Raw genomic sequence first — 14,200 nt, forward strand, 5'->3', positions numbered from 1 at the left:
GGCCCCCATGAGGATAGGAGGATCAAGTGTAATATAACTTTTAGAATTTGCATGTGTGTATTTTAGTGCAGATTGGGCTGCTGAAATGATATGACATCACATTGCTTCATTGTTCAGGTGGGCTAGTAGGCCCCAAAACGCCTAAATTGTGTTTCTGCACCATGCATGAACTTGTGGGATTCTGATCCTTCAATGGGGTATATGTCTAAGACCTGCATCACTTTAGGCTTTACTGGTACATCAAGCTGACACATCGCGACATAAACCACAAGTCTTCTATTCTACATTGCTCTTGGTTGACATGCCTAAGACTGCTGTTGTCACATTATCATTCATTTATATCGTATGAAAAGTATGAAGATACATGTGTATGAATGTCAACTGATTGACCTCATGTGGATTCCTGATTAGAATAGGCCCCCTACAACCTATGCTTGTCGTAAGATGCGAGAATGTTGATCAGTTGTCAGGCTCAGGGACTTGGTTAATTGTACCCTCATAGCCCAGCAGGACTTGCTCATAATGTCAATCTCGGGTTTGTCTGGACTGGATTATTGAAAGCTCATCGTGTAGCTTGAAGAGCAGTAAACTGCAAACTAGGCATGACAGAAGACATGATGGATATATTAGGGTTGCTGGAATATTGCAAGGGCCATTGTTCCATGTTTTCAATAAGCATCTTGGATGCAATTGGTTGTGTATTGGTATGTTACATCGGAAAAGAAAGTTAAATATTCATGTTGGAGGCTATGCAGTGTCAAATCTAGGAGAATTTGTCAATTGTTTTGTTAAGCTTGGTTTATGTCAGTAGGAAAGCATCAGTGTTATCTAGTCAGGTAATGTAAAGTAGCGATGTTTAGCTTGAATAAGCAATCATAGGCAATCTTATTGATTTACCTTTTGCCCTTTAATGATGTGTATTGATTATGTAGTTTTAATTACCTATCTATGCTACTACATATTTTTTTCATAATTCTTTTTTTATGATCAAATAGACTTTATATATTATGCTTGATCAGTCACATGGTATAACCCATGCATATCTTCTTTGACATAGCTCATTCAGTAGATCTAGCTTGTTTTATGATTGACAGATTATACTTTGGTTGATGTGTTTTAGTCTAAAGTTGTGATGATGTATGTCATCATGTTCCTTTTCTAGACTTGCTTCTAAACGTCCAGGTGAAGATAATGTTCTTGTTTGTCACAGACACCACATAACTTATAGTGGGAATAATCATGTTTTACCCATCTGTTGAACATATTCTCTTTCAACATTCTTTACCACCTTGAGAGTCTTCATAACATCTGGACAGAAATCTTTTTTAAGAAGCATATTTAGTATCTTACTTTGTCCAGAAATATTGTAAATTATACATGATCAAAGTATTGAACATCTTCCAGTCCAGTTTCCACCCTTGCCGAACTAGGCTTGAATGCCTGGGCTCGATCGTAGCGCCACCAGTGGCTATTACGAGTAATGTCCTTTCTATGCCTCTCCTATTGACCAATCAGATTCAACCTCTCGTATCACTTGCATTTGCTTCAAACAAAACGGTGGCGCCTAGGCAAGACGATCTGATCGATAATCAAGATCTATATTGTGATCAAACGAGTCTTACATCGCGAAGTGCATCAAATCACGTGAGCACCTTGATTAAAAACATGAAAAGATATAGAAAATATTTGTTGACAACGAGTTAGCGGTGCACATGCTTTGCAAATCCTGCAGTCGACCGAAATCTGCATGACACTTTACGTACCGGATTTTGATTTTGGTGCGCGATTTTGATTGGACTATGCATAGACTCCTTAGTCCAGCCTAACTGTAACTCCATAATACCAGCCTAGTTCGGCAAGGGTGGAAACTGGACTTTTATAGTCAGTTAACTCACTTGCCTCGGGAAGATGAGTATTGAAAGAGTTGACCTGATTGGCAACATGGCTTGTTTTATAGCCATCAGAGTTGACTTGACCAAAGGTTTGTCAGCAAAGTTTGAAAAGAGGGGAGACTCTTCTTTAAACATTGGCAGTGCTCGCAAGATGCAATCTTCATTTCACATTGGATGATGTATACAGTGAAATCTTATTAGTCTGAACCCTGTTAAGTCTGAAACTCCTTCCTCTATATGAACATTTCCGGAATGTCTACTGGTAGATGCAATCAAGAACATTGCTTTATATCCAGTGTTTGAAATTTATAAACCTAACAAGACAGTCTGGCATAAGTGTTGCCTGCCCATCTTCAAATTTTTCTGCCCACAATCAGACATTATAAATATTGAAAAATTGCAACAAAAAATACAAGAGACAAATCATCTCTTGATTTAGTTGAAATATGGAAACAATTAATTTCAGTAATGATAAAACTGAATACATCAGTAGACAGGTGGACAGGTGGCAGAAAATATCATGCAGCCTGACAGAAAAGTAGCCAACCATGGGCAGGTGGGCAGGCAGGTTATTTTGACACTGTTTGTATCAATGATACAATTGTCTGGGAATGTCTTGATACATACCATGGTATAATTTTTCCAGAAATGCAACTGTCCTGATTAACAGGGTTTCACTGTATCATTCTTAACCTTAATGATTACCTACTTACATTGAGACACATTCATGACTCAAAATTCAAAGCAATGCCAACCGTTATGATTTTGGAAATTACTGATGTGCGACCCCAATTAGACCAGATATTCGTAAGTGCCTTAATTAGGATTTGCATCTCTAGTTATACATCTAGATGTAGACAGGAATGGGCAGTCCTTGATATTTGAATTCCTCAACCGGTTAATGTAGGTTAATCTGATGCTTCTCACTGCCGGCTACCAATTCTCAACGAGCAGACATGGCACCATCAGTGTGTCTCCTTGACTGGCATGGCCAGCTAGCATCTGGGTGTGACAGTTGATGATGTGGTTTGTGTTGCAGGTATTGTTCCGGCTGAACCTGCTGGTCGTGGTGCTGTGTTTTGTGATGAACAGGCCGTACCAGTTTTACTACTTTGTGCCTCTTGTATCCTACTGGTTCATCGTCATCTACGTGTCCATGGCGATATGGCCTCACATTACACAGGCATCGGCTGAAGGTAAGTCTCTCTGTTTTGTCATCATGCCTTCCTCCTTGCATTTCAGGGGCATTTTTATCACACCAAACCTTATGATTTGTTTTCGCTTTGGGATTTCTAAATACAGTGGTCCCTCGACTTAACGCTCCTCGATGTACCGCTACTCCGGATGCACCGCGGGGTAAACCATGGCTCCCAAAAATGCATGAAGAATTTTCCCCTAAAAGCGTGTTAAAGCAAATAAAGTTACAAATAAACTGATGAAATTTAATTCCAAGTCGATGTACACGTGTGTGTATTTGTAAAACAATTACGTTCATTGTATCTGGCTGAATGTGATCGAAACCATTCTGCCTTTTGTTCCGGTTGTGAAAAAACATATCGTACACAGATCTGGCATTAAACTCACATAAAATCAAATCACAGCAACAACAAACATAAGCCGCATTGTTTCATTTAATACTCATCTCAGCTTGTTGTGATTGGTAAGACAACATGTGAGATGTCTTCGAACTTCAAACCGGCCGCGTGTAATGCAACAACAACAATCGAAACAATGGCTTCCGGTATTTAATCCGGACTTGAGTAACCGTGAGAGACTTATAAAAAACATTGGAACTTCATTGTTTAAATAGCGTAATTACGAAGGGTATAAAATAAATCTTAGTTCATTAGTCAAACTGTCCCAAGATATTCATGGCCCTGACGATTTTCCCTTTGCAAAATTATCATTATTAACAGAACTAAATATATCTCTTATCCACTCAAATCTACGTTTGTGTTTGATTTTTATTACATTGTACATAAAGTGCATACAGAGAGCCGGCCGTGTCCGGGTTTTTCATAACTTTGACACGTCATTATTTATTAACCAATCACAGCCTTGGTTGCACATTAGTTTCGTTACAAGGCTGGTTTGGCTTTGTAATGTACTGTCATCGATCGATAATGTGAGTAGGTCGGCGATCGGACCAATTTTCTCCCGAAAAACTTAAAATATAACAACATTTATTTAGATTCTACATGTATAACATCCAGTCGTAAAATAATACAGACTACTTTGATTAATTTACACAAAGTATTTTTATTTTTTTACGCATGCAGTTTGAATCATCATCCACGATCAGTGTTACATAGATCTACATGTCCCATGCCACTGTGAAATAATTGCGCCACTGTTCCATTCACTACCATCATTACGTAATGTGAACCTCAGCAAGGAATATCTGTACACCACTCTTTCCTACAACGCGGGGTCAGTTTCTTGGACCCCGATGACAGCGGTATATCGAGGGATCACTGTATAATGACACCTCTTGCTTGTCCTACCATGGGGATTTCTGGGCAGATGTGCCCCTGTGCTCCATGCTTGTCTCCCCATGGATGTTTTGGGAGAGGAAAAGCAGCCCCCAGTGCCTCATTTCTGTATTGTAATGCTATAGCCATATCACCTGAACAAGAAAAAATTTGAAAATATTTGATGTACTCTACTTACTCTAACTTCTAAGCTCATAAATATTAATTTTTTTCTCAAGATTCTCTTTTTAATGTAACTGCTGGTTCATTGACATACTATACTGTACCACCTGTCTGATGTGTTTGTACAAAGAACTTGTGGTCAAGATGTTTTTGTTTGTTGCAGGGAATGTGCTGCACTGTCTGTTCAAGGTGATCAAGATGTTTTCTTTGTTGCAGGGAATGTGCTGCATTATCTGTTCATGGTGATCAAGATGTTTTGTTTGTTGCAGGGAATGTGCTGCATTATCTGTTCATGGTCATCAAGATGTTTTCTTTGTTGCAGGAATGTGCTGCATTATCTGTTCATGGTGATCAAGATGTTTTGTTTGTTGCAGGGAATGTGCTGCACTGTCTGTTCATGGTGATCAAGATGTTTTATTTGTTGCAGGGAATGTGCTGCATTATCTGTTCATGGTGATCAAGATGTTTTGTTTGTTGCAGGGAATGTGCTGCATTATCTGTTCATGGTCATCAAGATGTTTTCTTTGTTGCAGGGAATGTGCTGCATTGTCTGTTCATGGTGATCAAGATGTTTTCTTTGTTGCAGGGAATGTGCTGCACTGTCTGTTCATGGTGATCAAGATGTTTTCTTTGTTGCAGGGAATGTGCTGCATTATCTGTTCATGGTCATCAAGATGTTTTGTTTGTTGCAGGGAATGTGCTGCATTATCTGTTCATGGTCATCAAGATGGTTCTGCTGGTCACAATCATCACTCTCTTCTTCCTGTCTGAGGTCAGTATGTCCACAACAACACTTCTCACATAACCAGAAGAACTTTCTCATTCACTGGATGGCATAATTATTGTTGTTTTGTTATCAGAATAAATGGATCTCACACTCTTGACAAATACATGGAATAAATAACATTGGAAACTTTAAATGCTTTTTTAGCTTTGAATTCATTTAGTTTCATACTAGGAATTTACAGTTCTAGAAATTGTCACTAGACCTATAGTCAAAAAGCCAAAATGGTCAATGGTTAAGGTGTCATAAGGACTAGTAGAATTTCCCCATTTTTAAGGGTTTTGCTGTATCTTATCATTATAAGGACTAAGAATTTTAGTTTCTATTCTGGTAAAATAAATGAATGAGAAACAGATTTATGGAGCTTTTTTTATGGTTGGCATAGTAATATTTAGAGACATGACTTACATATAACATTATTTTTCAGGTATTTTTTGAAAAAGTATTTTTAACCAGGCCTTTCAAGGCCCTGTTTGTGACATCTGATGACTCACTGCATGAGTGGCGATTCCGGTGGCAGTTAGATAGATATGTAAGTACAAACATGTTGAAAATTGAATTGTTTTATTGAAAACTGTAATTTTTCTTGTGTCAGTGATTGATGTAAGACATGAACTATTGCAGATCTAGTACAATGTATTTGTCTGCAAACCACTAGAAGAATCATTTTCTTTGTGTGTAGCCTTGGACATTATGATAATTTATGTGTTTGTATTTTCGTGAAAGATATCTAACTATTTCTTTTATTTTTCAGAGTGTAGTTTATGGAATGCTGTTTGCATTTGGGTATCAAGTTCTTCTGAGGTACAAGATCATCAATGATAGCCATGAGGAAAACCTCTTCTCGAAGCCAATGTCCTGGTTGCTAGGTGTGCTGGGACTGATAGGCATTGGGGTAGGTGCTGCTTTGGTTCCCTGCTGTACTAGGGTGGCCCAGCAGTCTGTTTGCAGACTTACCATGCACAACTCCTAGTAATATTACAAAAATTCTCACTTGAGTAAATAATTTGTTTGAATGATTTGCAACATCAAAGTGTGAAATAAAATTTTGACAAAAGTCTCTCATTAAGCAGCCCCCTGTAAAGATATAAACTAGTTGTCAAAAAGGCTTGTGTACACGATAACTTGAATATTTATGACTGGAAATTGATGAAACTTGGTATACATTACCTCTATAAAGGAAGGGTCTCAGTCATATCATATATTTCGGATTTATTCGTGTGAAATTGAAACATTTTCCAATAACTTATGATTGACTTTCGGTAATTGACTTGACATCTATCGTATGTCAAAAGTCAAGGTCACCTTGAAGGTCATTCACTCATGGAGTGACTTGTAAATAGTTTCATTGAGGATCTTTTGTTAGAAGGGTATGGAGACTTCTTATTTGAAACCCAACCAAGTAACGTTCTTGCATGTGTTAGATGAGGTCGACTCTCACCTGATGTGAACCCGTGATGATCCAGGGTTTAATAGGTCTTAAGCAACCCATACTTGCCATAACAGGCGACTAAGCTTTGTCGCAAGAGGCAACTAACGGGATCGGGTGGTCGCTGACTTGGTTGACGCATGTCATCGTATCCAAATTGTGTGGATCGATGCTCCTGATGTCAATCACTGGATTGTCTGGTCCATACTCGATTATTTACAGACCGTCGTCATATAGCTTAACCAACGAACAACAAACAAACAAACAAACCTGATGTGGTAAAGTAGAAATAGTTCCTGATAGAAGTTTCTGATGTGGAAGTTTGGGGGTACTCAGGAAATGGTCAGGATGGGGCAGCTTCTGTCTTTGCATGTAATATAGACACCAGTCTGTGGACTACTTTCAGAATAAACTAATCTTGAAGATTTGCATGTGAATACCAGTGATATGTATTAACTTATAAAAATAAGTTTTTGACATTTCGATTCAATTATTATCTATCCTTCACACTATGGATGGCCATTGAGGCATCAAACACTATTCACTCAGTCATAGACTTTGTAATGTGGAAACATTGTTTGAATGTTATGTTGTTTATTTCAGAGTTATGCTGCCTTCACTTTCCTCTGTGGCAGTAAACAACAGTGTAATGATGTGCACTCTTATATAGCTTTCCTTCCTGTAAGTATAGGTATTCAGTAGTTATTGTGAACATTAAAAAATGTAACTTGTGTAAGTTGTGAGACAGGTTAGCTATGTACTAAGAGCAGCTTAAAAACCAACTTCCTCAGTGTAAAACTGTTTTGTGCGATTTGGATTGTTCAATAGACCCTGTGGGCATACGGAATCAGGTCCTAGCTGAAAAAGCCTCCTGAAATGGGGAACAGGTTTTCAGGCTTGTGTCCTGGCTCATGGAGGGATTTTGGTTACTGTGATTATTTATAGGCCTTAAAACAATACATGCACAGTCTGTGCCATCTTCCCGAGGCAAGCATGTTCCCTAGCCTATATCAAAGCCTAGTTTCTACCCTTGCCACATCAAGGCCACATTTCTTGGCGCGACCCTGGCGCCACCTCACGTAGATCACGAGTTGTGCTCCTTATAATGAACATGTTATATCCAATCATGGAGACTACCATAGGCCACAACCTAGTTGATTAGATAACAAAAGACATTTGTGATTTCATTCCTGACACAAAAACAAAGGTGATCGTTAAGGTGTTTAAAAGATGAAAAAGACATATTTGTAACAACAAAGACAGGCAACAGTAAATCACTTTCATACGATATTGATTTTGAGAAACGTCTGATTGGACTATTGATATGTGCGATAGTCCAATCATATTTGGCACAGGAAAGTGGGCTTGATGTGGCAAGGGTGGAAACAAGACTTTGATGCAATGGCTAGTGGACCCTCTTGCCTCGGGAAGATGAGTCTGTGCCGAACACTCGTGAATCCACAGCCCAAACATGGCTCATAAGATCATTTCTAGTAGATTTTAGTGTCATTATATGGACTTATTAGCCAAGCTTACAGGAACAACTTTACCTTAATAGACTTGGGTTTTACTAGTGGCTAAAGTCACGGACTCCTTCTTGTGATGCCAACAGTTATGTGTAGGATTAAGTTTGTCATGTTTCACCTTATGTCTGGTTGTTTCAGATCATTTCCTACATAGTTTTACGGAATGTGCCAGGATGGCTGAGGACGAGGTACAGCTCTTTCTTTGCTTGGTTTGGCAAGATCTCACTGGAGGTGAGTCTCCCATTGTGCTTGTTGGATGGATACTTTCCAGTGTTAAAATTAACCATGAAACTCCTTATCATACTCATCATGTTAAGGTCACAAGATTTTAGGGGCCCCTTAGACTGCAAAAGAGCTCAAGGTCCTGCCTTTTTTTTGGACTATGTGGCAGAATCTTTACTGGTCCTGTGTCCCATGTGGGGATTCCGGGTTAGACTTGGTCACCAGGGTGTCGTTGTACAATGCAATTTTGGCGCTAAGGCGATCGTAACTCTCATATCTTTCCATAGACTTACGACAGTCATAGCACTTTGTTTTGTACAATGGCACACAGAAACTGTGCTGGTTGTAGGTGGTGACGTTAAGAATCAGTCCACATTGAGGATTGTTGTGCATATTGATCAATCACAGGATTGTCAGGTCCATACTAGATTATTTACAGACCACTGGAATATGGCAGAGTGTGGCATTAAACAACAAAGATACTGGTTCTCTGTCAATCAATGGCTGGGACTGTAATTTGACTATGTTGTCTGCAAGATGATCACCAATGTTTTTATTCCGCAGCTGTTCATCTCCCAGTATCACATCTGGTTGGCGGCCGACACCCACGGGGTCCTTGTCCTCATCCCCAGCTACCCTGTCCTCAACGTCATCCTCACTTCCTTCATCTTCATCTGCACCAGTCATGAGATATCCAAGATCACCGCCAACCTGGCCAAATACGCTGTGCCCAACGACTGGAAGTCGCTCCTGAGGAACGTCATCTGTTTCTTTGCAGTCTTGGTTCCGATCTGTGTTACCAATGGAGTGATAGCTTTATAATGGTTGTGTTTGGAATGTGTTGTTGGTTGTGTGTGATTTTAATCAGGGTACTGGCAAATTATGTGGGTTTAACATTTTCTTTTATCTGCAGTATGTTTTTATAAGTCACACACATTTCATTTTGATTGGTTGAATATTTATTTATTTACACTTTTAAAAAATACTGCATTGAAAATGAGGAGTGTCAGTATTAAGCGATATAGTCGTAATGGTTAGAAAAGACATTCCTGGTGTTGGTCAGTGCACAGATTCTCTAACACATGTCCCCTAGGTTCAGTTTTAATGTGCCTACTTTTAGCTCCCCTAATGTCAAGTGAGCTTATGTTGTGCGGCATTGTCAGTCGTTAACTTTTCCTTTTTCATGATCTATGAAGCTGAAACTATGCAAATGTGAACCCAGTTATGATTTATCTGAATACTGATCCTCACAGCAACCATATTGATCCATTATATCCATTGCTCAGCCTGCATCACATTATAAAATTGGATGAGCAGCATGTATGCAGAACAATATATCTAGCTTACCTGACTGAATGGCCCTGACTGAGTGAGCTTTGGTTATTTTCTGTCTTCACTCATGAAGTTCTGTTGCATATCTACAAGACCTATTGAGTTGACTCTGTGTGAATATTTTATATTGTCAAAATGAATTATGTCAAGCAAAAATGTAATTTTACAAAAAGTAAGAACCACAGGGCCAAGGGTTAACCTTGATGTGAAAGGAATGACTTAGAGGATCCAAGTTTGTTCATCATTATTTGCACTCAACATCATTGTCCTTAAAGATGTTGCAAAACTTCGCCTTTTTTGTCTTTTTCCCCAAATATTGTGCATCATATTTTTCTTTTACTCACCATACATATTTGTACCAAAATAAGATTGAAGGGTCATAGAATTGTTACTTTGAAAGTCAGGTGAGCTACAGCGCTGTGTCTTTTTTTGACGTATATGATCTGCTTTTCACCCAAGGGCAAGTCCTGTCATGGGTAATAAACATGGTGCCAACAGCACTGTGTCTCACCTGGATATGAAGTAAAGAGTTTCAATTGTCAACGAAGTCAGTATTGATTCTGAGGACTAAAATTTAATGATTTGAAAAAATTACAATGGAGAAGCATACATACCAAAGTTTTGTTGCTTCAGGGAGAAGTTTAGAGATCCAAATATGCAGTTTGAGAGAATTAACTAAGTACACAAAGCATGTGATTGGTCTAATGAAATGCATTTTGAGAGAATTTAGGCGTCAAAGGTCAACATATTGTGAAACGTGGAATACATGTTGAGCCAAATGTACACGTCCCAAATTTCTTTGAATTTGGAACAACCCCCAAATTACTGAGTAATGTCCATAAAGATCTTTTTGAATATATCTGTTGTGATGGCCATTTTGAAAATTGGGGTGGCATCATTTGTGGGAAAGAAACCTGTGAAATTTCAGCTTCATACAAATGTTGCATGATTTGTGTATTTCCGATGCCTCAAACAAACAGGTATCATGATTATCTCTGCCACCAAGTTTTGAAGAACAGGACTTTTAATCAATGATGGCTACCTGGCGGCCATATTGAAATTCCAATTATGAAGTCCCTCATCAACCCAAAATTTCAGCTGAGTCCATCATAGAAGTCTAAATTGTTTTGTTTGTTTAACGCTGCGACACTCAGCAATGTTCCAGTTACATTATGAGCAACTCCTGTAAGGTTATGATGATGCAATCAACCAAGTCATTGAGTCTGATCACCTGCACAATATTGTTGCATCTTATGACAAGCATAGGTTGGTGGGGGTCTATTCTTATCAGGAATCCACATGGTGTCAGGTCAGGTGATCTAAAAATCATATCTTAGACCCAACTACACACTAGCCTGCCACTACAGTTCACTGATTTACATACACTTGGGAGTAATAGAAACCAAAATGGTTCAAGCAACATTTTTAGGGGTGGTCAGGTGGCCTAGTGGTTACAGCGTTAGCTCGTCACGCTGAAGACCTGGGTTCGATTCACGACATGGGTACAATGTTTGAGGCCCATTTCTGGTGTGCCCTACCGTGATATTGCTGGAATATAGCTAAAAGCGGCATAAAACCAAACTCACTCACTCAAGCAACATTTGAGAGGTTTGAAGGATATCCAGGTGGAAAAAAAAATGTTTTGCCCAATTTGGTCATTCATAAGATTTGACGAGTCGTTTTAAGTCTTCTCAAGAAACACAAGACAAAGAAAGCCGAATGTAACTCGTTGACAATGTTATAATATTAATAGTCCATTGGTGTAGCGCTTTTCCATTCTGGGGATAATGCTCAAAGCGCACAGAGAAAGCGTTTTGGCAGAAGAGATGGGTCTTAAGTGAATTTCTAAAGGCAGAGTCGCGAAGTTCGAGTGAAAGATTGCTCCAGTGACATGTTTCTGCATTAGTTGAGCTTATGGCACAAGAAGTAGATGTTGTGATTTTGAGTCATCAGTGAGTGTTGCAATTGTTTCATTATGATTCGGTTGAGCTACAGCACTTATGGCTTTATTTTTGGTATATGCAAATCATGATCAAATCACAAGTAAAAGAACAAATAATATTTTTCTCATAGTTTATTATTGATGCTCATCAGTATTCAACATCAGTTTAGAAAACCAGGGCCCTGGCCCCTCTGCTCAATGGGAGTGCTGCAAAAATACAACAACACCATTCATCTTCTCACATGAGTTTAGAAAGCCCTGATATGAGAAACCATGTTCCGACACCCCTCTGAAATAGCATGGAATCTCTCCATGTTAAAGGGAGAAGGTGATGTGTATGTTATATGAGGGAATTACAATTGTTCAGTTCAAAACCACATTGAAAAATGGTTTAATTGTATTGACATTTATTGGCACAATGGCTCTGGAATGTAGAGAACACCCATGTGTTCTGCTGTGTGCTGATTTATCCTATTGTACATCATGTATTTATAGTGTATATATTATTATGTCCCTTGTATCATATGTATATATAGCATGAGTGGAGATGAAAGGTTTTCCTGGGAGAAATGATGGGAATGTGCAAGTGATAGCATAATATTTGTAATGTTGGCCAGTGTTTAGCAAAATGAAAAGGCAATGCCTGAATTGATTGTGGTAGAAGGGCATTATTCACTGTGTTTTGTACTTGCTCAAACCTCGGGATAGGCGTGTGAATGAGGAAACATTCATGTTTGTCGCTTCTCTATTTAACATATGCTTACAGCAATGAAAGTAATTTATATCGGTAGGACATGTTTTCTCACACAGGTTGTACAAGGATACACAATAGCATTAATTAGTCACCTGAAGATTTGGTGCTACATATCAAAATTTCCTTTGTCATGTTTCCAAGAATGAATCGCCAGACACTTGCAATCAATTCCTATTTAACCGCGTATAAACATTCATTTCAACAACACTTAAAAGTATCAGTACCCAGCCCACACCACCCCTCTAATGGTTGACATATACGAGGTCTGATTTTCAACATTGGGATCTTTGGCTATTCCTCATGTAGTGGGGGCGGTCGGGTAGCCTAGTGGTTAAAGCGTTCGATCGTCACGCCGAAGACCCGGGTTCGATTCCCGACATGGGTACAACGTGTGAACCCCATTTCTGGTGTCCCCCGCCGTGATATTGCTGGAATATTGCTAAAAGCGGCGTAAAACCATATTCACTCACTCACTCATGTAGTGCTTGGACCAGTTCATTCAAGTTTTGAATGGGAGGGTCTCCAGCTCTCACTCAGCAGCCAAGGTAATCTTAAAGGTGTTCAAATCAGTTTTGTGATTTTTTTTTCGGAATTGGATTTTGAATCGGGTGGTGGTTAATTAATGGTCATGTGTATATAAGGTTTTGTGGAGGGATAACTTGATACCGAGTTTTATAATAAACCTTCACGGTTTATTAACTCCGCCAGTAGTGAAAAACATGTCCCTGATCTTCACTTGCAGCAAGCATTGTCTCACCATCTTGGGAAGGGGTAAAAACACAAACTGTTTATAGCATTCAAGAAATACACACATACCAAACTGTATTTGCTTCAGTTATATAGTGAAACTTATGCCCTTGTCGTTTCCACACCTTCTGTCAGCACTTCAAGCCACGTTTTGTTAATGTGATTGTATAGGCTACTGAAAGTAAACATGTTATGTAATATTTGGTGTCTGTTGTACTTCTTGATTCCCTCAGATCGTTGGTGGGAAAAACCAAAATATTGTTTTGTTATATACTGCTTTCTCCAAACGTTTTCATAGAAAAGCAAATTCATTAGAATCTGTATAGCGGATTCATCCAACTAATACAACATTGACTGGTTAACTTTGTTCGTATGTTGTTTAATGCCGAACTCGGCAATATTCCAGCTATTTGCGGTTTGTAAATAATTGAGTCTGGACCAGACCAGTGATTGATATCATGAGCATCAATCCACGTAATTGGGATCGATGACATGCATCAACCAAGTCAGTGAGCCTGACCACCCGATTCCGTTAGTTGCCTTTTACAACAAGCATAGTCGCCTATTACGACAAGCATGAGTTCCTGAAGACCCGGGATCTTCACCAGTCGACTGGTTAACAGTATACTGCTGTACAACCCAACATTACCATGTTGTGGATGACTAATTGTTATATTGCAACCCGGAAGACACTTGACCTGGTAAACAAGGATAATGATGATAGCTGTAGGTAGCTCCCTGTCGTGACTATTCTATGTATCTTATCTGAAATGTGTTCACTGATATATCAGTGAGTTGTGTTTCATGCCTCACTCAGCTATATCAGGATGACCTGTAACTAAGCCTGAACAGCACGCCCATTCAGATTCATTGTTGTTGTGATACTTACGTCTATTCTGCCGTATTGTTCCAGAAATG

General features: G+C 39.0%; 1 protein-coding gene across 3 annotated transcripts in view; it reads left to right on the plus strand.

The window, feature by feature from the left end:
* Window positions 1–13,482, plus strand: part of LOC124112296 (N-acetylneuraminate 9-O-acetyltransferase-like) — a 53,976-nt gene extending 40,494 nt beyond the window's left edge. For all 3 annotated transcript variants that reach the window (XM_046472328.2, XM_046472329.2, XM_046472330.2), the window contains 7 exons: window positions 2,932–3,088; window positions 5,239–5,318; window positions 5,758–5,862; window positions 6,085–6,225; window positions 7,363–7,440; window positions 8,424–8,516; window positions 9,072–13,482. In XM_046472328.2, coding sequence (XP_046328284.1) covers window positions 2,932–3,088; window positions 5,239–5,318; window positions 5,758–5,862; window positions 6,085–6,225; window positions 7,363–7,440; window positions 8,424–8,516; window positions 9,072–9,329 — 912 coding nt within the window. In that variant the 3' untranslated portion in view covers window positions 9,330–13,482. The remainder of the gene's footprint in view (window positions 1–2,931; window positions 3,089–5,238; window positions 5,319–5,757; window positions 5,863–6,084; window positions 6,226–7,362; window positions 7,441–8,423; window positions 8,517–9,071) is intronic.
* Window positions 13,483–14,200: the final 718 nt, after the last annotated feature.

The sequence above is a fragment of the Haliotis rufescens genome, unplaced genomic scaffold, assembly GCF_023055435.1.
Source record: "Haliotis rufescens isolate VD_foot unplaced genomic scaffold, xgHalRufe1.0.p SCAF_4, whole genome shotgun sequence".
Classification (NCBI taxonomy): domain Eukaryota; kingdom Metazoa; phylum Mollusca; class Gastropoda; order Lepetellida; family Haliotidae; genus Haliotis; species Haliotis rufescens.